The 26,712-nt window shown below is 36.5% G+C and overlaps 1 protein-coding gene across 1 annotated transcript; it reads left to right on the forward strand.

The window, feature by feature from the left end:
- On the forward strand, positions 1-25,919 carry tlcd4a (TLC domain containing 4a). The gene is made up of 7 exons (XM_067435465.1): positions 1-375; positions 8,081-8,250; positions 11,360-11,449; positions 11,596-11,654; positions 16,131-16,225; positions 22,808-22,881; positions 24,102-25,919. Exons 2-7 carry the CDS (start codon positions 8,096-8,098, stop codon positions 24,415-24,417), a joined length of 789 nt encoding a protein of 262 aa, XP_067291566.1. The 5' UTR covers positions 1-375; positions 8,081-8,095; the 3' UTR covers positions 24,418-25,919.
- Positions 25,920-26,712: the final 793 nt, after the last annotated feature.

Consider the following 26,712-nt stretch of genomic DNA (forward strand, 5'->3'; position numbering starts at 1 on the left):
TATTAACCTGCAGAGACATATATTTGTGGAAGTGGCAGTGTATCCGTGTGTGAATATCTCTTTAAGAATGAAGCTGAAATTGGATCCTTTCACCACCATCACATACAGCCACAGCCATCATCAGTTTCACATAACCATCCTCAACGTGTTCTCCACGACGCGCGCTTATAAACACACAGACATCGAAGATTGACATTACTATAAGGACCTTCAGTTTGCATGTTTGATATGAAATCATGCATTTCATATCGCCGTGGCGGGGAGAGGAGAATCATGCATGTGTCTGACTGACGAGAAAACACGGATTTTGATCAGCCCATGTTTTCAGACACCATGCAAAACTAACCAACAGACACCATTGATGATTGATAAGAGGTAAGCAAATGGGTTAATACATGTACTGCATGATATCAAGCAATACTTATATATATATTTTATTTTTTTGCATAAGCGTTGTGTTTTCATCCAGCATTGCGGTGTGATTTGGCCTAAAGAAAGCAGCTTGTCGGCAACAACACTAGTGGATTCCCATCCATCGCAATGTTTTTATAGACCTTTAATAGAGATTACATTTTTATTTGTGCTATCAAATAGTCTGTCGATGTTTATTTGACACGCGCCCATCTTCATGCACAACTAAGCAAAAATATAGATGTGCAAATTTATTACACAAGCTATGCGGTTCAATGCAGCACACCAGTCGGAGTTAAATGACCGACTTTTCTGTCAAATAAAAGCTAAAATGACATTTAAAGGACAAAATAGGAGTTTACCATTTAAATGATCGACTCTGCACTGAAGATGCATGTCAGTATGAAGGGAAACATTTTGTTTAGGTTTACGACTAGACCATTAACTTTCTCTTATCTCATCTCTTTTTCTAATTATCGTTTTTCCGGAAGTGTTTGACATTTTTAACAAAAAAAAAATCTGACTTTTAAACGTTCTTCTGGGGTCTTTTATTTTGCTCTTTCTGTTCGAGTTTACTTTCAGTTAGGACTTGTGTGGGTATAAAACAATTAATTTAATTAAACTTTTTTATTTATTTAAATAATCTAGATTAAAACACACGTGCCAAGCTTTTAGAAGTGTAATATTTGTAGTCATGTTGTTAAAAAAAAACTTTAATGCCAGTTTTCAACAAACGTTTTGATGTTATGGCCACATGGGACAACCATCAGGTAATGTAAAACACTTCCTTTATCGTCTTCTCAAGACAAAAAACATAATTTTACAAATATCATGAGTTTCTGAATGCTGTCATTATAAATTACACTGCTTATTTGTCTTTAAATAATATAAATACGTTCTTTTTTTAACCAATGAAGGAGTGGTTTTGATGCATAAAGCTGGTTTTATTGTCTCTTATAACCACATTCTTTTATTTGAACCCAATTAAAATGCAGATGTTGTAATTTAATAGTGAAAAATCCCTTGCACTGTTCCACAGATAGCACAAGTACGTCTGTAAGATGTCGGCTAAAGATCCAGAGATCTGGAAAACATCTGATAAATGTCTTAGAAAAAGCAGTTTTACATAGATTCTTAAAAGCATTTCCTAAATGTCTATATGACGTCCGACACGAAATTGCAGATGAGCAAATGCTCTAAAATAAAATAGCTGTTGCTCTGCAGTTTCCTCATGGAAATGCTATTAAAGCATCCATTTAGCAATCCATCCATCCTTCCTTCTGTTCTATGAGCCTTGCTTTGCTCAGCTAATCTTTCATTCATAAGACGGCACTGCTTCTCTTAACGTATAATGCATAAAGCATGCCAGCAATGCAGCTTTATCAATGCTGTGATCCGCCACCCACATGATAAACCTGTACGTCAGAATGAAAAGCGTGTTAATCTACCCAGTCTGTCTTTTCCGCTACTAAAGGCTTTTGCAGTTTTTTGGTTTTGTTCATGATGCATGCATACACAGCAAAGACGTGCTATCACGCGTGTTCATTTGTGAGAACTGCTGAACTTCCTGTTGTGTCACAGCCGTCGCCATACGTTACTTCGTGACCTCTTTGGATCCCTGCCCTTCACAGCCAGCATGAAACCTGTATAGGGACTTTAAATACACTCACCCCACCCCTCCCCCTGAGTGAGTGAACATGTGTGCATGGGGCATATTGCAACATAAAGAACATCTAAATTTAGTCATCGCATGTTTTTTTTCTCATATCACCTCATGAGGAGATGTGCTGATGTCACAGTCTCATGTTTAACCTAGTTTAATATATTTTGATATAAACTATTTATTTGACCGCGTTCTGAAATCATGCTTTCTATTGACTCAATTGTCAATAGAAATTTATCTCAAATAAATGATCCCATTATTTACTCACACACTAGTCATCCTATAGTTGTATTTTACTTTATTTCAGACAAACACAGTTTTATATATATATATATATATATATATATATATATATATATACATACATACATACATACAGTCTTATATATATATATATATATATATATATATATATATATATATATATATATATATATATATATATATATATATATATATATATAAAAATAAATAAATCAATCCAGCTTCCAAGCTTTATAATGGTAGTGAATGGCGCTACTGATTTTGAAGCCCAAAAAGGTGCATTCATCCATCTTAAGTGATCTATACGACTCAAGGGGGTTAATAAAAACCTTCTGAAGTAAAGCAATGAGTTTTTGTAATGAATATATCCATATTTAAAATGGTCCTGATCGGGCCAGTGCTGAATCGTCATTAGCCCTGCTAATTTAAAGCTGTAGTCTGCAACTTTTTTATTTTTTGAGCTAGTACATAATCAGTCAATGTTCAAAACTATCTTCTTACCTTAGCCCGATTCAAAATGGTAAGCTTGAAACAGCGTTTAAATTTGAGTGGTACTGGTAGCTTTCCGCAGGAAATTTGAGCTCCGCCATTCATCTTTGCGTCATTATATATATATATCACATGTGAGGATGCTGCAGGTGGCGTATCATCTGTAGCCTTTTCTCACAGCAGCTGGAATAATTAAACATATAATTTTGATGGCGGATTGTAAAAAAAAAAGTCCATAAACGATCATCACTGACAACTGGAGATTCACCCGTAGTCAAAACCAAAAGATTACACTGACTGTACAGATATTGAAATCTACAGGTAACACTAATACATACTAAGTGTATTAGCACGCATTGCTGATGTTAACATTAACAATTTGAGAACAGTATAACAATAATAATTTGCACGGTTTGATGTGATTAAGCGATTATTAGATTTAATCACCATTTACGTGGTTTTATTGTAATGCTTTTTTTTCTCATTTGGTCAGAACAAAAGTGGCAGACATGTTATTTATTTGTTCAGGTGACTTTTTCTAAATTCATATTTTGGTCATACTTCCAAGACGTACAAGTACAATATCCACACCAGTGCAGTGACTGACAGCCACACATACGCAACCCACGTACAAATGATAATTCCGCAAATAACTGCAATTGCAGGTTTCAAACAGAGATGGCAACAAAGAGGCAAAACTTACAGACATAAAAAAGAACTCCTTTCTAGGGATGCACCGGTTGACCGGCCCAAAATCGGGTTTTTTTTTTCTTTCCGCCGATTTTTCCGGAAGTGCGCCCGCTTGCGCAATCCACATACGCTTATATTACAAATACAATCATTCGCGAACGTCACTTGTGTGGAAGTATTTTGCAATATGCGATCAGGACTGGAAATGCAGAGCTACCTGTCTGAAGCACAGATACCAAGAAGCAAACAGCCGTTGGTTTACTGGCACACAAATACGGTAAGAGCCGCCTTCCTGCACTCGCTGAAGTTGCTCCTCTCTGCGCCGTGCACAAGCGTAGATAGTGAGCACTTGTTCAGCTCAGCTTCTCTCGTGTTGGAAGAAAAACGAAACAGACTAACTTGTGAGAGCCGAAATGCTTCTGTTTGTAAAAAAAGAACATCCATGCGCTTTTGAAGTGAAATACTATCAGTTAAGGATGATCATTTTTATTTTATTTTTTATTTTACCTTACCTTAATTACATCGAATTAATTTGCTGTAGCATCTTTGTTTTCCTTGTTTTTTTCCGTTGCACTAAACATTATTTGATTTAACATTTTTGGAACAATTATAAACTTTTTAAAATTATTTAATTTAATTATTTATTTTAATTTAACTGATAAAGACTTTTTTTCCCCTTTAAACTGAATTTAAAAACAAATGCTGATTTAAGTTAATTCTTTGTTTGGATTGTTCAATGTGTGTTGATTGTGTTGTTTGGATTGCAGAATGTGCATATGTTAAAGTTAATAGGTAATGTTAATTTTTAAAATAGGTTCAACCTAATTTAATTTCCTATTAATTTCAGATTGCACACTGCATTTTCATTGGCCAAATTGGCCTATTAAATAACAAATAAACATCTTGTTCATGTATACTTTCTTTCTTTATTGTTTGTTGCTTAAAATAAAATAAAATCGGAAATCGGTATCGGAATCGGCCACTTTGCTTGAAAAAAATCGGTATTGGAATCGGCCATGTAAAATCATGATCGGTGCATCCCTACTCCTTTCCATACTTGCGCTCTGTCAAAATGTCGTCTTGACGAGTATCCTCAAAGTCATAGCCGGATATGTCTTAAAGGGGTGCTGAATTGAGGAATCAACTTTTCCTTTCTTTTGATATATAATAGGTAATGGTAATATAAGAATATCCTGTAAGTTTCAGAGCTAAAAACTTTTTTGTTAGTCAAAGACATGTTCACTTTAGTTTACTGCGGAATCGTTTGTAAACAAATCTCCGGTCGTTGCTGGATTTGGATCCGACAGGAATTGTGCAACACACCGATGTGAGTAAAACGTGTTTTGATATGTAATAGTACTGCATTGTTATAGATCGTTTTGCATATGTGTACGTGTCTAACAGATCATACATTTAGCATGCTGGACTCAGACACGTTTGGGCCAGGGCTCGCAAAGCCCGGCAGGCCGACAAATCTCATTATATTCCGTTCTTGTTCTGCTATTTTCTCTCTCTTCTGTTGACATCTGAAGGGCGACGCGAACGTGTAATGTTATGTGTGTGCGCGCGGTTCGCGCTTATATCGTCCGATTATTCTAATCAATCGCGGATCGATGAGAAATAAAACATTGTGTTTGTTTGATAAAGACGTTTACGAGCCCTGCGATTGAGATAATCGTTCTGGTTGCTTCTCCCTCATTCTCTCATCTCTCTCATGTCACTGAACTGACAGTGGAGCTGTCATTAAATATGCAAATCTTCTCCAATCCTAGCCATGGGCGTTTACGTCCAAGTCACCAGTGCTGTATGCCCATCAGAACCCAGCGTTCAGGAGAGAGCCTCAAAACCAGTGCAGAAAATAGCCTATGACTTATTAGTTATGATGTTTTTGAATGTAAAAACTACACGGACATCATTAGTTGTCCTCAGACAACAGAAAAAAAATAATAAAAAAAGCCAGTTCATGACACCTTTAAGAGAACAAAAACAGTTGGGAATAAAATGCAGGTGTATCAGTATATTGAATAAGTGCATTCAGTCTTAAAGTGACAGCAGCCTAATAAACCTGCTGCCGCCAACTGTGTCATTAAGGTTAATCAAACAACAAAAGAGAGAGAGAAAATCACTCACTGCTCTTGATACTTGACTGAATAACTTTTGTAACTTTAATAAGGATTAATCTATATAGAATTTATACAGAAAAGATTACGCAGTGTTATTTTACATTTGATGACGTCTTCTGTTAGATTTAGTTGAAAAACATGAAAAGCACTGTTTATTTCATTTTGTGCCTTTGTTCTATTGTATTTATTTGAACTATTGCTTGTAATCTGGTTATCTGTTGAAAAGATTATTAGCATTGAGTCCTGAATTTTTGGCTACTAGAATCGCATTGGTCTGGGGTGGAACTACCAGTCAAAGGAAGAGAAACCTGCAGTTTTGGTACTTCTAGTGGGACACATTTAAGGACGTTGGAATACCCTTATTTGGGGGTGGTGGAATTGGACACTGTTTGCTGTAGCAATAATGACCAAGTTAAGGCATGTCAGGATATGAAAGAGTGAAACACCCCTGCGAACGAGATGAGTAATTGGTATTTGAAAGAGTGTACGTTTTAGATGTGTGTCTCTGCTAAAGGTTTATATTGGGAACTTTGTACACTACAATGAAGATGACCTCAAAGCTAGTAAACCACAAAAGCCACAAAACTCCAATTTCATGGTTTTCAAATCTGTGCCAGTCTCTTTTCACTACTCTCTCAGCGCAAAGGGTTCATGTTTTGTATTTTTCTATCGTCCTTTGAACACTTGTAGCCTTAGGTAAGAGTGCGATTCAGGTTTTCCATTAGCTGTTATGGGCCACAGGTCATGAAAGTAGATCAGCGGAAAATGTTATGAGCACTTGAAAATTATTCTTTTCCATTCCGAATTTTGGAATGTCCAGTTGTCAAGGACATACTTATATGTCTTATGTACCAATATTAGTTTATAAGCCTCACATTTTCTCACCATTTTTTTAAATCAGTGTTGTGAAAATATAATGTTATATTCAAAGTCTGAATAAATACATTTAAAATCTTTAAAATATAGATGATACAATTGGCACATTTTACACACCACACCACACACACAGAAATATCTGAAATGCTTTCAATACTCATTTTTCACAGAATAGATCACGAAACCAGCTGCGCTTTCTCGCTCTCTCATCTCTCTGACAGCGAGTTGACACACAAATCCTGCCTCGTGATGCAGGGTTTGAATTTCTTAAATATTTGTACTCATTCCTGCATATTTCGTGCTCACACCCAAAGTGCACGCACGTAAAGCCGTCTCTCAGCACTAAATTATTTTTACTGCTTATTGCGCTTAAACAGTCAAATACACAAAAGAATTACAAAATGCAGAGTTTTTACATGTAAACAGTGGGTTATGTTTTAAGTGAACGTAAACAGTTGAGAGAGTGCACATTTACCAATATAATGGATCTGTGCGTCAGGTCTTAAAGTGACAGTAGCCTAATATACCCAATGCCACATAAGATGTTAAGAATATCTATATTTCAGTTTTTTCCTCATGATATTAATGTCAAAATTGTCCAGTAAATATGCTGAGTAGCTAGTGCCTTTGGAAAACCACTAGCCACAGTGGCTGGTGAGCAAAAAAGTAGTCAAGTCAAGCCCTATATATTAATAATACAGTAAATTACTTGTTTATAAATGAATGGTTTAAAAAAAAAAAAACTTCTTCAAATGCTGGTATGGCCTATCCTCTAACAATATTCAGTCCAGCTGACCATTTGTACATTAACCCTGAGGCTTTCATCTTCTTCTAATGAACGACCATATATGGAAGACATTTAATGCCACTTGTTATAGGAAGTGAGAATAGCTCAGGTGAGCATGAATGCGGTGTCTGTTTTTTGTTTTTTTTTGTGCCGATTTACTCCTGCTTAACCCAGCTGGAATGCTGTGATTTATTTTGGCCAAAGGATTATCATTATGGATCACTGCTTCCTTATGTGCTTCAAAGGGGACAGACTTGTTTTTCTGGTGCACAATGAGCCAGACTGAAAGAGGAACTGTTAAAACTGTAGCTTTTTTTAAAAAGTCAGACATATGATTTCATCTTTAGGAGAGGGTAGATCCATGCTCAGTATAATGTGTGTACACAGTACCGCCATCAAGGATTACGTATGTATTGTCATTTATTACAAAAGAAGCCTGCTGTTTACAATTGTGTTACCAGGATGTGTAATGTCTGAGATTTTGGACAGTCTTTTGGAATGGTCAACAAACTCTTACGTCACTCCTTGTAGCATTATCATCATCAACCAATGATGCTTTAGAAAAAATGTGTGAGAGGCCGTTTTACTTTATGAGCGTGAGATAGGAGAAACAAATGAGGCTCACTAACACAGTAATGGCAGAGGGCATGTCTGTTAAACATTTACTTTACTTTTCTCCTGGACTGAGTTTTCCGTTGTGTGATCTCAACAGGGCATTGATGTTCATGTCTTTTTGTAAAGCAACTGCAATTGTCCCCTCTGCTCTTTTTCTCGCAGTGGGGTCAGGTGGCCATGGACCCCTTCAGCCAGCTGATCCTGCTCATCTCGGTGCTGAGTTTTTGCACCTTCCAGTGGCTCTTTCACAGCGTGAGCCCCTGGGCGTCGTCCAGAATCAGCCCTGGCTTCCTCAAGCTCACCCACAAACAGAAGATCGAGTGGAACTCAAGGTAACCAAGCATGCTTGTTCTTTTTGTCTTATGATCAGATATATATGTAGATGTTCAGTGTTTAAGTCCAAAAATAGCTGTATGTGTTTGATTCACTAAAACGGATCAGCTCATAAGAGTCATTTGTTTAGGAATCATTCTAGACTGGTGGCACTGATTCATTAAAAAGAACCGACTCGAAAGACTTGTATGTACAGTATGTTTTTGATTCACTAAAAATAATCACCTCATTAGAGTCATTAGTTTAGGAATTAGACTATGCTAAATAGAACTGACTCGTTTATTCAGGAATCATTTAGACACAACTAATTTTGATTCACTGAGTAGAACTGGCTCATAAGATTCAATTGTGGAGGAATCAGGCTAGCCTGGTTGCATGGTGCAGTTCTGATTCATTAAAAAGAACCGACTCAAAAGACTTGTATGTACAGTATATTTATTTTTACTAAAAAGAACCTTATTAGAGTCATTCGTTTAGGAATTGGAATACGCTGGTGTGTTTCTGAATCACTAAAAATACTCTTTCATTCACAAATAATTTAGACACAACTGGTTTGATTCACTGAGTTGAACTGGCTCATAAGAGTCAGTTGTGTAGGAATCAGGCTCGCCTGGTTGCACGGTGCAGTTCTGATTAATTAAAAAGAACCGAGTCGAAAGACTGATTGTATGTGCAATGTACTTTTGATTCACTAAAAAGAACAACCTCATTAAAGTCATTCGTTTAGGAATTGGAATACGCTGGTGTGTTTCTGAATCAGTAAAAATAACTGACTCTTTCATTCACAAATAACAACTGGTTTGATTTACTGATTTGAACTGGCTCATGAGTAGGGTTGGGTACCGAAACCCGGTGCTAATATAAACGGTATGTACCGGACCGAATTAGAACGCAGATTTCAGTTCCTCATTTTGGTGCTGTCACATATCACAACGATTCTGTGTTTTCAACCACATCATGTTTATTTTAGGTTTCAGACATTTAAATGCACATAAGTAGCAGTAAAAACACACTGATGTCTATGGAAGTGGCAATAACTCCGTTCAGACAGCTATAATTTGACTGTTTTTTTTATTCATATCAGACACACATTATATAAATTACTATATAGTTTATTCTTCTCCAGTTCACCGGTCACTTACTGTCATGTTTTTCGTGAGACAAGGATAAATTTACGTGATCCGATTCTCGGAGGCGCAAACTAACATGACGGCAGCGGCCATCACGCATTATAGATCAACTAACAGGATCATTATGACAAAACACATTCACTTACACATATTTGAAAATCAGAATATCAGATAGCTCATGACATAGGTAAAAAGTTTGTGAATAATTTTAATAAAAAAGAAAAAACTACATAAGACGTTACAGCTGAGCTCTGAGCTGTCATACATATTTTTTTACAGCAGCTGCTGTGAGAAGCACGACGCGTTGCCATGGAAACAATAAGGCAGAGAATATGGTCATATTAATGCAGAATAATGCTGAACTGAAGCTGGTTTATAGCAGACCAAGACTACAGACAACTTTTCTGTTATTAGTGCTGTAATATCACTAGTATTAGTGCTGTTATTTAGTGTTAAATTAGGCATATTGTAGTTGGGTTAGGTGGCTTTAGCTTTTACTGTGAATTTACGTAAATTGTGTTATACATTTATATATCGAAGTATACTTTAAACTTTTAATAAATTGTTGAATTTAAAGAATTAAAAAATAAATAAAAAGCCATTATTTAATGTCATCCACCGTCCTTTTGTGGCTCTTTTTAAAAAAGTATCGATTTAGGTACAGGTAGCATTTTAAAAATACAGGTTTGGCATCAGATTAGTAAAAAACCTAAACGATACCCAACCCTGCTCATGAGAGAGAGGAATTTAGGAATCTATTAAACATACCTGATTGCACTGTGTATGTTTCATTTAATAAAACGCTCTGAAGAGACATTTTTTTAGGAATTGGATGAACCTGGTTGCTCTGTGTGGTTTGGATTCACCAAGAAGAACTGAATCAAAGCACACATTCATTTAGGAATACTTTAGAGATAAATGGTTGCACTATACGTTTTTGATTGACTCATAAGATTTCAGACTCATGGCTTTCCTGTAGCACAATCTTGGCAAACGCCAAGGTCATGGGTTCGATGCCCAGGGAAAGCAAGAACTGACAAAATGTAAAATGTGTTCCTTGAATGCAATGTAAGTCGCTTTGGATAAAATGCATAAAGGTAATAAATGTAACAATAAGAGTCATTTGATTATTAGGAATTAGGTTACTCTACACTGTTTGGTTCTGATTCACTAGAAAGAGCTGACTCAAAAGACTCATTTGTTCAGGAATCATTTAGATATCTGGTTGTACTGTATGTTTTGGTTTCACTAAAAATAACTAGATTGTAAAACTGTGCTGGTCACACTGTGGTTCTGAGTCACTAAAAAGAACTCAAAATACTAATTTGATTCAACAACTGATTGCAATATGTTTCACACAAAACCCCAGCTCATGTAATAGTCATTACAATAACTCATGTAACCCCACTCTGTAATAGTCGTTTTTGATTCTCTGAAAAGAACTGGCTCATAAGAGTCATTCGTTTAGGACTTGAACTATGCTGAGTCATAAAAAAAAAAAAAAACTAGGAATCATTTAGGGAACTGCTTTGATTCACTGAGAAGTCATTTGTTTAGCAATCACACAACAGTACAATTACAATTATACTTACAATTAAGTTATAGGTTAATAGCTAATCTTAACAGGCCAGTTGAATATAGCCAGTGGATTCACAGTGGCGCCTCAAATATTTCCCTGTTAAATATCTTATCAGGAGAGCAGGTTGTAAGCCGTCACTCAAAATGACTAATGTCCGTGTGTGCAGAAAGAAACGGAGGAAAGATAGCAGCGATAATTTGCTCATTTCAGCGGGCTGTCAAGAGAACAGCCAGCTGGAGGAGATCTTTAGATGTAGGGCACACAGTGTCTGGTTGACTGACAGCAGTCAATCGCTCCGTTTCGATTGTTTCAGCTTGACATGGTTCTACGGGAGAAGCAAGCCACTGTAAACACCGCTGTCAAGTGTGATTAAAACCTTTCCCTTGTGTGTCTCTGCAGGACTGTGTCCACGCTCCATGCCCTGTTGGTCGGCCTTTTCTGCCTCTACATCCTGTTCTTTGATGAGGCCGTCAATCAGGACCCCGTATGGTGAGTTCTCCGCCCTCAAGACCGACCCGTCACACTGCATGCAGGGAAAGCGCTGCTCTTTACACACTAGCAGGACGCTTTCAGTAACTGCTGTAACATGGTCTTGCAGTAATCTCAGTGCCTTGTTCTTATCTTTACCACAACAGGGGAGATCCCACTCTGGTGAAGATAAACGTGAGCATTACTACAGGCTACCTCATATCCGGTGAGAGCTTACGGCACATGTCTGAATTTGGAGGCGGAGTTTTGTTTGATGCATAGAAATGCTGGATATTTTTGTTGACAATTGAGTTTGAATTAAAAAAAAAAAATCTTGCCCCTTTTTTGGGGACAGACATTGTGACAGACATATTAAAAGAAATATCTGATAGACATATTTAAATTGTTGGTCAGCCCAGTTTTACAAAGGAAATGTCTTTCTAGCAACATTTCACCATCTACGTGGCCATTTTAACCTGGTTTTAGATCATTCCAGAAATATTCTATTATAATGTAGTCATGTTTTTGAAGGATCATTTTTTTTTTTTTTAATCTTTGTAATACATTTTTTTTTAGCTTTGTTTGCACTCATTGGGCCCGGTCACACCCAGGTGTGACACAAGTGTGTTTTTGCTAGTTTCAGCCTGATGTAGTTCTCATTTTCACATCCTGCGCCACATTGTTTAAATGGCAAACGCACTCGCACCCATCTGTTCGTCCGTGAGCGTTCTGGTCTAAAAACGAGGTGTGTTCAGGCGCATTGTTGGCAAGTTGCTATTTAGATGCAACTGAAATAGTCTGCACCATTGACCAACAAAAACCTGGTCTTTATGCAATATTTTGTTATTTAAAAGGGGCATTATGCCTATAGGTGGGTCCACAATGTGCGCACACTCTGCTTTTTACACACACAGGGATGTGCAGTAGTAATTTTTAAATATTATAAATAAAAGGATTCCTCTCTGGAGAGGTGTTCAGTCTTTCCGCTCACAAATTCCACCATGTAATTAGCGACTCCGCCATGGTGCAAGCACAACTGGCTTTTAAAGGGAATGGGAGATGAGACTCTGATTAGTTTATTGCATGTTACGCCCATAGACTGTAAAAATAAAAAATGGACGTAGTGTCCGTGATGTCATCCATAGGATTCTGATGATCTGTTCTGAGGCGTAAAGTAGAGACAATCTGGCCATTGCCATCTTGGCAACACGTCATCGTGCCCGGATAACAGAAAATGGGTAAAGAGACGGGATGTGGGCGGAACGGATATAGATACAGGATAAATGGATATCCATCTGTCACAAAGTAACCACTTCCTTATGTAGAACTTTAAGGTTTTATATAATGTAAATTAATGAGTTATAAAAAAATTCACCCCTCACAGTTGTCATGAAGGGCAAAATTATCCGTATAGACCAAAACCACAATTTGTCCCAGGCTGTAAACGTGCTTTTTTTTTTCTGCTGTCAAGTTGTGAATTTTAACATGGGGCTTAATCAGAGTCTGCTCCCTTTTGGAGCCTGTCCCTAGTGGCCAGTCGAGGAATTGCAGGTTAAATTACTTCTGTATAGACCCTTTTACTGTTTGTATACAATGATGACGTAGCAACGTATGCGCGCGCATTTTGGCAACAAACTTTGGCGAGAATCAGTAGCATGTCAAGCTACGTGAGCGGATTAAGCAACACAAACCGAGAAAGTTATTTTAAAAAGTTGACTTTATCAAATGGTATTCGGCTACCAGATCCGCGTACTATAGTGGAGTGGATAGAAGATGTTAGCAGATGGCCAGATATAACTTAGTGGTCGGATATATACGTATTTAGTTGAGAAACCGAGCGTGTACACCCGAGACAAGCATATAAATCACTGGATGCTTATGAATACGTTGTCTGTGGGCATGTAAGTTACAGAATGTCCAATACAATTTTCTACATTTATTCTTATCCTTCACACAGACATACATTTATCATTTTCCTTACATTTTATGTTATTGATTCGTGTCGACACTTCTGTTTAAAGTTTAATTTTGTAATACTATAACGTTAGTACTTTAATAGCAACTATGTTGCTTGCATACATTTCTCAGATGGTTATTTTGCAATTAAACTATTAATAAAATCATTACAAATGAAGTTGATAAGTACTGTGATTATTGATATGATAATCTGGGGGTGGGGGTACATTATACACACCAGTGGCAGCCAATGTTGGGAGGTTTATTATAAATAATTAAGTTTCAAGTGCAGTAAATGTTTTACAAATGATTTTTTTTATGCGAGCATTTTTATGTCTTCGTTCCAATCAATGCATTTAATCGCCTGCGTTCCGCCGGTTCTTCTGAAACGGCCGTGATCCTGTCAGAATTCTATAAAACTTAAGCCCATTGGTGGAATAGCGATTAGAGCAACCAAAAACGCAACAGCCAGATGCTGGGAATACATTTTGATGCTGGGAAACCGTTTTGATAAACTTTCGGAGTTGCTCACACGTTAGAACCACTAGGGAACAACACCACTTCCGTTGCCAAAATGCGCGCGCAACTCTTTGATCACGTGGGCTGTAAAAGGGTCTATTGGCTTCAAGAGAGACCGCGGGAGATTGCCGCTTGGTGACGCCCAAAAAACACCCATGACTCCTTAAGAGGAAAATCAAAAGTGGACTCGGACACGCCCTAAGTGTATTTGCTGTGTGCGCTTTAGACCATGCACTGTGCACATTGATTGTTAGATTTAGTTTAGTTTTTTCTTTTTTTGTTTCTCAAATATCTCAAATTTCTTATTTGGCCAATTTAATGCAATTAATTTTCTCAAAGCTGAAATTTGCCTAAATTATCAGTAACTGATGATGAAAGACCTAATAGCATTTTTTTTTTTTTGCAAACGCTTTACCATAAGGGTTCATTTAACTTTAGCTGACTAAAAAGTTATAATGAACTAAAGATGTAAAAAAAAACTTAATTTTTTAAATCCTAGTTAATGTTAAGTACATAAATTCCTAAATAAATTATTAAAATTAAAAATTCATTATTAAAAATTGAATTAACAAATATATTTTTTATTAAAGGCCCCGTTCTTCGCGATTCCATCTTTCAAACTTTAGTTAGTGTGAAATGTTGCTGTTAGAGCATAAATAATACCTGTAAAATGATAAAGCTCAAAGTTCAATGCCAAGCGAGATATTTTATTTAATAGAAGTTCCCTTTCAAAGCCTACTGCGAACGGCCGGTTTGGACTACAGCAGGAAGTGCAGGGATGTAATGACGTCACTAGAACCGTTTGTTGACTAACCCTCCGCCCACAAGAACACGCAAAATAGGGGGCGTGGTGTTGTTGCTCTCCCACGTGGAGAAGAGCGCGCATTCAGCGCTTGCATCTCCCCGTTATGGTAAGAGGCGGGACCTTTCCGGGCAAAGTGCTAAGCTGCTGTCCAATCACAACACGGGAAGCGCTGGCCCAATCAGAACTCGTTACATGTTTCTGAAGGAGGGACTTCATAGAACAAGGAAATCATCAGGCCGTTTTTAGGACAGAGAAAACAGCGGCGTACAGATAAGTCAATTGTGTGAAAAAAAATTGTGTTTTTTTTACACGCGAAACATGAACTCATGTTATATTGCACACTGTAAACATAATCAAAGCTTCGAAAACACGCGAAGAATGGGACCTTTAATAAATCTTTAAATGTGTGTGTATATATATATATAAATTAATTCCTGCTAAATTATATAAAATATATATTTTTTTTCTGTTAGCTAATTCATTAATGTTAACAAATGTGACATTATTGTAAAGTGTTACCATTTTTTTGTATTTTTTTATTATAATGTATTTTATCATTATATTTTATTATATAGTATTTTATTATAATGTAGTCTCAGTTTTTGTGTTTTTTAGGGATGCACGATATATATCGGCCTCCATATCGGTATTGGCCGATTTGTAATGTTATCATTACTGGCCCGCTAACAAAATTTGTCCGATTATATTAAAGCTGAGAAATAATGCATTATTTTCTTCAGTTGGGACACTTCAGAAATGCACTGTTGGTCATGATGTTTTTGAATTGCTTGAAATATGATTGAAATCACTTCAAAAATGAAAATACGGTTAAGTGCAACATGTGCAGTGCAAGTCTGTCATATAGGCTTCATAAAATTATAACGAGAGTATTATAGTTGTGTGCTTGAGACATGGGTTTTAATGAGACTTTTGTTTTTGAAATCAGGCTCTCAAAAATGATATTAAAATGTGGATTTAGATTTATCGGCTAATTTATCGGTTATTGACTTTTAAAATGTAAAGGTTTATCGGTATCAAAATGTCAAAATGTTCGTATCAGTGCATCCCTAGTATTTAGATTTATGAAAACATTTATATTCTTATGATAGGAATGCTGGGTAAGGGGCATTTAAATGTATATTTTAAAATATTTGCATTAAAATGTATATAATAACAGGCTCACAGCCACCAGATTCTTCCGATGTTGGCAGAGGCTTTTAAAACGAGGTTAAATTGACCACAGAGAGAATATTTGGTGCTGCATAAATCTTTTCGATGTGGCCATATTATTGTTTGTAGCTCTCTGAATGTTTTAAGTCACTTCCGTGACAGTGTTTTGTGTACATGCTAAATTAAACCTGCCAAATTCTTATTCCTTAAAGTAGGTTTGACTCTTTTTGCTTTTTTCTTTGTGTTTTTCAGATCTGCTGCTTATATTTTACTATTGGAGAGCAATAGGAGACAAGTTTTTTGTAATCCACCACCTGGCAGCATTGTATGCTTACTACTATGTACTGGTGAGTTCCCTGTTGTCCCATAACAGAACATGCAGGCAAGATGGGAAAGAGACAACCAAGAGTGAGCAGTGGTAGTGTCAGGTGTGCAGCTGGTGCTGAAAGCTCTGTGTTCCCTATAAACAGAGGAACATCCTCAACACAATTCTCCGAAAGTCATTTTCTTCAGAAGGATTTATTCCATTTGTGTTCAATCACTATTCACGTGTCGTCTTTATAAAATGTGCTCCAGCCATGCGTCTTATGCAGTTTGAGCATTCAGAGCACTCAGAGAATGTTAGCTGCTGGCTTTCTGGAATACTTCTGATCGGTCATTTCTGCGGCACCGAAGGCAAATTGCAGCAAATATATTTGTATAATGACAGGACCGGGCCACCAGTAGCTAGTTTCATGTCTGTTACATAATTTAAACTCAAAGTATTTATTTATTTATGCATTAATTTATGCATTTATTTAAGCTTTTGTTTATTTATGTATGCATTTATTTCTATAGGGTTTGTTGTATGCATTTTTAATTAATCAATTAATTAATTTATCATGCATGTAACAGTGTAATAAACAGGATAATGAACTGTCTGGCAACATAAACTCCAACAGAGAAGTCTTGTATCAACATAATAGGGTTTATTTAGCAATAATGACAAGCTGACTGTACACTATTAATGTCCAGGAATTATTACCGCACCCTGTCATTCGAGTTTATTACAAAATTTGACCCCATATGGGGTCTGTGACCTTTTCTGAAGAAATAAGGGCCTTGTTAACCAATTTATGCAAAGTTCTCACTTGTAAAATTATTTTTTTAATCTAATATTAGGGATGAGCATTCCAACTAATTAGATGATTTTTTTTTAATGCTGTTTAAAAAAAATAATTTATCATATTGCACCGTGTAACTGTCTTGGAAAATGCATTTATTATTTTTTAAAGCACCGCTGTTATATACACACAACATTCATACTGATGTTTTTTTATATATTTTTTTTAGTGTCTATACATCCTAAGTAATGCAGTCTGTCCTGTTCTGTTGTGCTTCTGTCTAGTTTTGAGCACAATAACACATCTTATGTAAATGACTTCCAAGAAACTTGTATTTTTTGCTCATCCCTATTTAGTATCATTTGTTTGTTGTTAAAACATTTTAATAGATTTTTAAAAGATCTCCAAATGTTTGCATTTACCTACCCAGATCTTTAACCACTAGACTGCAGCACCCACTGAGGCCACTACTGTTCACTCTTGGTTCAGCTGTACGGTTACCCTCTAGGTCACCAGGTTCTGTAGCTGATTATGATTATGATAATGATGATGATGATGATGATGATGGTATTTTTTGCATGGAATGCTCATTGACGGTTATGCAGAAGTCCATTCTCTCCTCTTCTCTACCTCACTGACTCCCCCCTCAGCAACTCTAACGGTCAGCTGTGGCCCGGGTCTCGGCCCAGACTGCACCGGATTGTGTGCATGTGTTGATGCTCGCTGCTCCTGTGGTGCCGCTGGAGGGTTTCCTGTGTGCATGCTCTGATACCTTCCCCTGCTTTGAGCCGATCTTCCTCCTAAATACTCTCTCTTCTGAAAGCTAACATCCACACCTCAACTGCAGGATGAGTAACAGCGAGCAAGCGCTTGTTTATTGGTCTGTGTCGAGATGCTCAGTAATCCAAACTATGCGAAGGTTTTGCAGAATAACAGGCTGACCTGGTCCTCAACTGAATTCTAAATAACTACACATTTAGTTTACATGTTGCACAAGTTGTTCCTTGTGCCTTTTGTTAGAAATTTTAAAGAAATCAGATTATAAATAATAAAAAGCATCAGTTGATGCTCAGTTGTTTGGCATAGGTGGTTCTGTGAAACGGGTGCTTTTTCAGTTTTAAAGGCAGAGTTTGTAATCGTTTTAACAGTATATCAGACAAAGAATGTCTTGAAATGTTAATAAATTGCATTCTGCCATTGCATTCTGCCAATCAATATATTAATGTATGTAATTTCAGCAAGGTAACAGGGTTGATGCAGTTTATGTGACAACTAGATTGTTCCCTTTATAATCAACATAGATTTCCAACTGCATTATGCTTTGTTAATTCAAATAATCTAGTTTTTCAAAGCCATGACACTACAATGTACATATTGGTATTGCTAAGATCTGACATTTAAATATATTTATATATATTTATAAATTTATTTTTCTGATGTTTGTACAAATCTTTTCAATAAACTGTTTTTAGACCACTTACAAATACAATAAACCTTAGAAAATTAAAACAAAAGATATATAGATGTAATTTTTTATATTATAATTAAAAAATATATATTATAAATATTATAATTAAGGTCACTTATAAATAAATAAATAAATATATATATATATATATATATATATATATATATATATATATATATATATATATATATATATATATATATATATATATATAATAAATAAATATTAGGGTTGTCAAACGATTAATTGCATCCAAAGTAAAAGTGTGTTTACAAAATGTGTGTGTACTGTGTATAATTATGTATATTTGAATACACACGCATGCATGAATGTGTATGTTATTCAAATCTACATAATTATACACAGTACACACATGATCACATGATCGTTTGAAAGCACTAATAATATGTGTGTTTAGTATATTTACTTTTTTATTTTTTTATGTACGTTATGATGAATTGCTGCACTGTTGAATGAAATTGTGAAGTTGGTAAGTCATTAATATATAATCCTCAGTGACCTCACATAACTAACATATTTTTCTTGGTCATGCTTGCACGTTGAGTGCACTAACGCATGACTGGTAAAAACAATATATAAAATGTACCGTAATGTATTATTACTTCTGTTAAGCTGTGTTTCCACTTTCTGCTTTGATTATGATAAAATAGGGTGACCATATTTTGATCACCGAAAACCAAGACACGCTGGGATACTCAAATGATACTTGAAGTTTACTCAAAGATGCCTTATTAGTTTCAATACATTTAAAGTATGGATAGAAAATTGTTATATGACAAAATACTATCTATAACCAAAATGTCTATGTCCTGTTTGGTCACCCTATGATGATAACAATAATTTTATTTTCCTGGTTTGTCAGTGTTACTTATTTAGTCACCGATATATAAACAACAGAGACTCAAAAGGCACCCGTTATGTAGAATGACCATGACATGATTTCTGCTGGCTTAATTTGTTGTCTCACAGTGTACATTTCTAAAAATCAACGGCACAAAAATTTGGATTCCGAAATCTGCATCTGGGGCAGCGACTGATGATATTCATGGCTTTATTGTTGCTTGTATACCTTAGTACCTTGATTTAATGCAACTTTGAGGATCGCCTCAAAACCTGAACGTGCATTTTGTTGTCAGGATGTAGACCATACTGTCACTGGTCACTTTTATGACTGCCTTTTCAAGCCTTTTTCTAAATTATTACATGATAATGGATGTAATTTAACATGGAGCAGGAAGTCTCTGTTGGGTCTCACTGAATAATTAAGTCTGTCGTTTCGAAATGTCATTCGTTGTTATTGTTTCCTGTGTTTAGAAATGCTGTTAGTGTTCAAAGCAGACCTTTTTAGTGTCTTTTCGTTATTACGTACTTCCCAGACGAAATAATTTTTTAGAACATTTAAAGCTTAATAAAACCCATTCAATCTTTTCAGCGTTTAATAACTGTGCTTCATATTAAAAATTAAGCGTTTCACTATATATATATATATATATATATATATATATATATATATATATATATATATATTTTAAGCACTGGCACGTAACCTTTAACTTTGTCAAACTTCTTTTTCTATCCTTTTTTTTAAGTATAGTAAAATTTAATAAATTTGTCAGTGTGATTTGTTCCTCATAGTGCATGTCCAACGAGTCTTAAATGTTGTTGCTGCTTCTGTGTCGTTCGTTCTTTTTGCATTTTTTCTGCACCTTTTTTTCCAAGTCTGTCAGTCTGTCTCTGTCCCACCTAACATGACTTCTTGAATAACGCAGCCTCACTTCCTCTGACCAGCAAAACCCTTCATGCAAAAACTACCAGTGTCACTGTTAGTCGGGTTAAGAGATGAGGGCTAGGCTTGGCTGATCTAGATGGACTCTCTCCTGTCTTGTCTGCTGTTCTGCTGTTATGGAACTCTGAGCAGTTACTGAAGCCCAGTTACAGTATGGACTTACCAGTACCTAGGGGTACCAGCATGCATCTGCTAGCCAACCTGATTATTATTATTATTATTTTTTCTTGATATTATATGGTCTATTTTGCAGTAAGTATGCTAATGCGTTTTTTAATTGCAGCCCTCAAGGTAAGTGTGTTACAGAGATGCAAAAATGTTCAGGAATGATAATGTTTTTAGAGGAACGTTTCTTCGGCACAGACACTTAATTCTATGACAAAACATGCATGGCTGACCATTGCTGCACTGATACAGTGGGATCTAAAAGTCTGAGACCACCTTTCCAATCTGGGATTTTATTAGTTCACCCAGAAATGAAAAATCTGTCATTTACCTACTCTCATGTTGTTCAATACCTGCATTCTTTTCTTTCTTATGCTGAACACAAAACAAGTTTTTGGTCGTCAGCAGCTGTTTGGTTACCCATATTCTTTCAAATATGTTCAACAAAAGAAAAATCTTCATACAGGTTTAGAACAACTTTAGGGTGTGTAAATGACAGAATGTTCTTTTTTTTGGTGCACTATCCCTTTAAGGGATACATTTACACAACAAAGATGCACTAAAACAAAGGTTTTTCCTTTGTGTTTTGATGTACAGATGACAATGGTGTCAAAATGATCTCAGTTCACACAGATCTACGAAAATTACTAAACAATTATTTATGCCAGTAGTTGATGCCACTTTCTAAAGAAACACTATGCGCTTATAGACTGAAGACAGAAGCATGTATTGCACACAGAGAAAAAAGGTGTCAGAATTGTACCTTTAGGGGTACAACAGCTTGTCAACTGGGCAGTACCTTTAAAAGGACATATACCTTACCACAAAAACGTTTATAGTAGTACCTTAAGGTGCGTATTGTACTCTAAAGTGCTAATATGCATTTTTTAATGGTGAAGGGGGTACAAAGATGTCCTTTTTTAGGGTACTGCCTCATTGACAAGCTGTTGTACCCCTAAAGGTACAATTTTGACACCTTTTTTCTCTGTGTGTATGTAATATAGTCAGTTCAATATCGGTCACTTTAGATTATCCAATTAGGTCCAAATCTCACTTTTAACTTTGACTTTTGCCTAGCTTTGACTCCTAAAAAACTACTGCTTTTTAATAGTTAGTAAGGTAATTGTTAAGTTTAGGTATTGGATACGATTAAGGGATGGGTAAACCCGGCCTGATCTGCCGGCAATTTGATTTTGCCCTGCAACTGTCTGTCAGTCCTGAAACCTGTACATTCATTTCTACTGCTTCTGTTACACTTTTGTGGGAACCAATCACAGACTGGCTTATCCACCTGATGTGCTATAGGCGGGTTTAACACGATGACGGATAGAGAATCGATGGGTCGTTGTCTGTTGATCACGCCTCTTGAGGTCTGATTGGTTGAAGGACTATCCTAGTGCGTACAGAGTCAATCAAATAATGCTCGTTGATCACGCCTCTTGTGCAGCAGAAAATACAGAGCACACTCCAGCCCCCAGACCAATGTTCAATCTTAAACTGAGTTTGGTCTGGTGATAGCCAGACAAGGATGTAGGGATGCAGAATAAGGCATTAATATGTGCTTTATAAGTAGGTACTAATAAACGGCCAATATCTAATATGCATGTTAATAAGCAACCAGTTAATAGTGAGAATTGGACCCTAAACTAAAGTGTTACCATATAATCTAATAAAATTTATAGTTATGAAAAGTGATTTCACTAGTGGTCTCGGACATTTGGACTCAGACTGTATGTGCCTGACAATATGTGGCTTATTTGAAATGCTGACTGTTGTTATTGACACAGTTTTGGTATCTAATTTCATAATTAACTTTTCTTTGGTTAGATCTCGTTTCTGTTAACCTTTTACTGAAAACAGGGTCTTCAAAATGGCAAAGATCAGTAATATCAACAAAAATATTGCTTTCTCAGTTTGACCACACTATTAAAGCCTTTATTTATGGAAATAGACTTTATTTTTATTTTTATTTTTTATGTATGACTTTAATGAATCATAATGTTACATATGAACACAATCTCTAATTATCATGAATTCTGCTGCTCTGTACATAATTTTTTTTTTAATCACAATGCAAGGAATAGAATTTATCACCTCTATTCACTAAAAATAACATGCTAAAAATAGACTAAATACTAAAAGGCCTTATTTGATCTAACAACAAACAAACACATCCTATATTAATAGAACGACAGTATCCATCTTTGTTTTTTTTTGTACTTTTTGTCTGTCAGAGTGAAGTATCATAACTCAGCACCCAAGCAATTACTGTGGGTGCCTGACAGTGTGAGATATTGGGACTGTTCATGGAGCTGATTCATGAGGCTGTGCCTTTCTATATAACTCGTGTCTGTGTCATTGTTTGTTCTACGCCTTGTGTTTCCAGGGTCAAGGAATGTTGCCTTATTTTGCTAACTTCCGTCTGCTTGCAGAGTTTTCCACACCGTGCGTTAACCAACGGTAGGTATTTGGCTGATTAGCGTTTAAAATAGTTTAAGAGCAAACTGTTTAATGTTGCCCACCATGTAATAAAGCCATAATAAATTAAAGACAACATAAAATCTGAATTTACACTGATTACTTTTTTTCGGTAAATGTTCCTGAATAAAAGTCGACTAGCCTAGTCAACTCTTAGTTGTTTATTTAAGCCGATAAGTCGAGGGAGAAGTAATTAACCATGATATTAAGCATTTTAAATATAAAGCTTGCAGCAGCAAACATTGCATTCACTTTTTTGACATCAGAACACAAACAAAATAAATAGCCTATAATATAAGTCACCCTGACCAATATCTAGTGAGAAGCATTCAATATCAGATTTAAACAGCGCTGATATGGAAACCAGGAGAGATATTGTGTGCCATTAACGAACAAGTCAAAGAAGGCTTTTCAATTTACAAATCATTCACTGTAGATTTAATGTAGTAACGCTAACTGTAACCGTGGTATTGTGGAAACACCCCTTTTAGAGGCTTGACAATTTTTCCAACACTTTTCAAGCTCAAAATATGCGGAACAGGACTGAAATGAAGTGCTACCAATGTTTCAAATGCCATGTCTTGCTGTCTTAAAGGGCTGGTGAAACACGATTTCACTTTTCTAACTTTAGCGTGTAATTTTGCTGTTCGAGCATAAACAACATCTGCAAAGTTACAACGCTCAAAGTTTAAAGCAAAGGGAGATATTTGCATTTAAAGAAATCAATTTCTAAGGAAAACGGCCGGTAGGGAATGACAGCCTTTTCCTCCAGACTCGCTGACATCAGCAGCTCCAATATTTACATAAACCCCTCCTCCTCCTTGAATATTAAATATGGGGGGCGAGGCCATTTTTTATTGCTGTGGAGAAGAGTAGGCTGGAGTGTGCTAGGCGGTTAGCCAATCACAACACAGCTGGACCAGCTAACCGATCTGAGCCCATTGTGTACTTTTGAGGGACTGGCTTCATAGAACCAGGAAACTATCAGACTGTTTTTACAAGGAGGGACAGAGCAGTTTACAGTAAAGGTAAAATATGAAAAATATATACATTTTTAATACAAAGCATGAACACGTTACAGTGCACCTCGCAAACACAATCAAGCCTTCGAAAGAATGTTTCACCACCCCTTTAAGAAATGACACATGTTGTGCTAGTAGATTAGTTTACAGCATGTCACTTTGCTCACCTGTGTTTTCCAGCTGGTTCTTTGAAGTGTTAGGTTACCCCAAAGTGTCCAAGCCCAACATGGCTAACGGGGTGCTGATGGCGGCTGTGTTTTTCCTGGTGCGGATCGCTGTCATGCCTGTATACTACAGCCGGATGTGCAATGTGTACGGCACGGAGGCCTTCTACAGGGTCTCCTTCGGTGGCCGCAGCGCTTGGATCTTCTCCAGCATCTGCCTGGACATCATGAACGTCATGTGGATGCATAAGATCGCCCGCGGCTGCTACAAAGTCCTGCAGTCCAGCCAGAGGTCAAAACCCGAAAGGCAGGAGAATGGAAAAAACGATTGAGCGAAACGAAACGGATCGAAGGACTTTTGCTCACAAACAGGGTCATTGGCATATTGACGGTCTTCAAGGGAGTGGACACTATTGCATGACAATGACCGGTAGACAATGAAAACCTCCCCAGAGCAATATTTCACAGAGTTAAGAGCAGAAACTCTGACTAAATGTCAAATTGAGATCCAGTACACCAGAAAAGACTGTCCGCCCACTTTTTTGTTCATTTTAAAAACTGTACACCAAAGGTGCAAACGATGCACTGTACAAGATCACCGGCTGAACTGTATTTCACTGTTTGTTTCTGAACACCTGAGGGTGGTTTTTATTTTAAACTGTGGGCAGGTAAACCACGTTATTTATTCATCAAAGTTCAGTCCGTCACCCTCATTCACTGTACTGTGCAAAGGGGCCAAGCGGTCAGTGAGTCACACGATGTTCACGTTTACTTCAAAGCCGCGTATATTGACTGTGAAAGATTCATCCACACAACTGCACTGCACTAAACGAGGAAAATCAGCGATCGGGATCAGTGTACTCAAGACGAATCTCTTGGAAAACCCACCGTTATGCTGTACTTGCGATGTATTATATATTTTATCTGAGGAAATATGGGATCTGTCGATGTGGGTTAAATAGCCAAATGTTTTCAATGTATACCAGATAGGAGCAGTGAACTCTTCTCATTGCGATTGCATTTAAGCGAAACTGCTTTAGGAAGGAAATCGGTTTACACTCGCTCCGGATTCCGTTGCGTTTCCACGAAACAGACGTCACGATTTGTTCGCACTGTACAGTTAACTGCATGCGGCAATGTTCTCTGAATGTTTGCATTGTACATAGAGATTTTATTGAACATACGATAATTATTTTAATTACGTTTGTGTATAGTGTGTCAATACTGAACCCAAATTAGCGCTTATGATTTTGAAAATTTTGAAGATTCAAAAGAGCTTTGGTCTGCGTAGCTCGTGAATGTTCGAGGAGTTCTCGACGCCCGTGTCGAATAGTTTTCCTGCATCATACCTAATTTATTGAACCAGTTTTACACTGGGAAGGCATGGTAATATTTGTACGACATATTTATTATTTTTTAACAGAAAGATATAAAAGTCGTCAATGTATCTGAGTAGATATACAGCATATGAGAGATTTCACAATACAGAGATACTTTTATGAATTCAGTCACTATGTAAGACAAATTTAGTGTAGAATATTCATGCTGTACACACATGCATTCAGTTGCGGCACAGATGTGAGTGCATGAGTCTTTTTATTGATTTACGAAAGACAGCTCGAGGTGGCTTGCGTGGAAACAATTTTAAATCGGTTCTGTTTTTATTGAACTTGGTACTTGAATTTTGAAATGCATTATTCTGACAGACAGACCTGAAGAATTGTCTTTTTTATTGGCACCAGTTATACAGGAATCCATGATGTGATTTTTGCCTTTGCATTCAATCACTTTAAATGCCTTTTTGTTTTCTTCAATAAACATCTTTTATTTACTACTTCTAGTGTCATTTCATACATGGGTCATTGTATAGTTGTGTGAAGGATGAATGATTATCACTTTGATTTTTATCTTTAGTTTTCACTGATGTTGCAACCAAAGGTCAGAAGTAAGAATGACTGTTTGAAGTCTGTTCTTAATCTTGTATATTTAGTAAGCGGTGTCACCAACAGTTTATTCAATGTAATTTTTTCTTCAAAGCCTCCTGTTGCTGGTCATTTCCAATGTGGCATTGTTCTATGAATCGACAGTTAGATGTTATTCAAGAGGTTTTTTTTTTTAGTTTATTTGTTTTGCCAAGACGATATTGAATTGCTTTTTCAGTTTTGTTGATTTTTGGTTAATCCATTCAACGCATAAATGTCCAAACCTTCTGTCTTTAGCATTGACGTAACCTATAGTTTATGAAATGTGGAGATGCACAATATCATGCCCGTGTGTTTTTAATACATTGTCTATTCGTTCTATACATTGTCACTTGAAATTATTGCCGTGTAAATGTTTACATATGTTCTTACAATGGCCACAGGGATCGTATTCCCACATAGGCTACTGAAGGGAAGTGCATGAATACACGAGGAATGACGCGTTTATGAGTTCACCTTAATTTGTCACATTATGCCATTTGCCTCAATAAAGCAATATGCTCATTTTGATCCATAATCTTTTCGTATGTCCCTTCTTCAGATGTGGTGGTTTCGTTTGTATTGTCTTCTTGCCTACTTTTAACTGATCTCATAGGTTTAGAGAAAGCCTAAAGATTTCACATAAATCTTTGTAAAACTGTGTTT

The sequence above is a fragment of the Pseudorasbora parva genome, chromosome 24 (assembly GCF_024679245.1).
Source record: "Pseudorasbora parva isolate DD20220531a chromosome 24, ASM2467924v1, whole genome shotgun sequence".
Classification (NCBI taxonomy): Eukaryota; Metazoa; Chordata; class Actinopteri; order Cypriniformes; family Gobionidae; genus Pseudorasbora; species Pseudorasbora parva.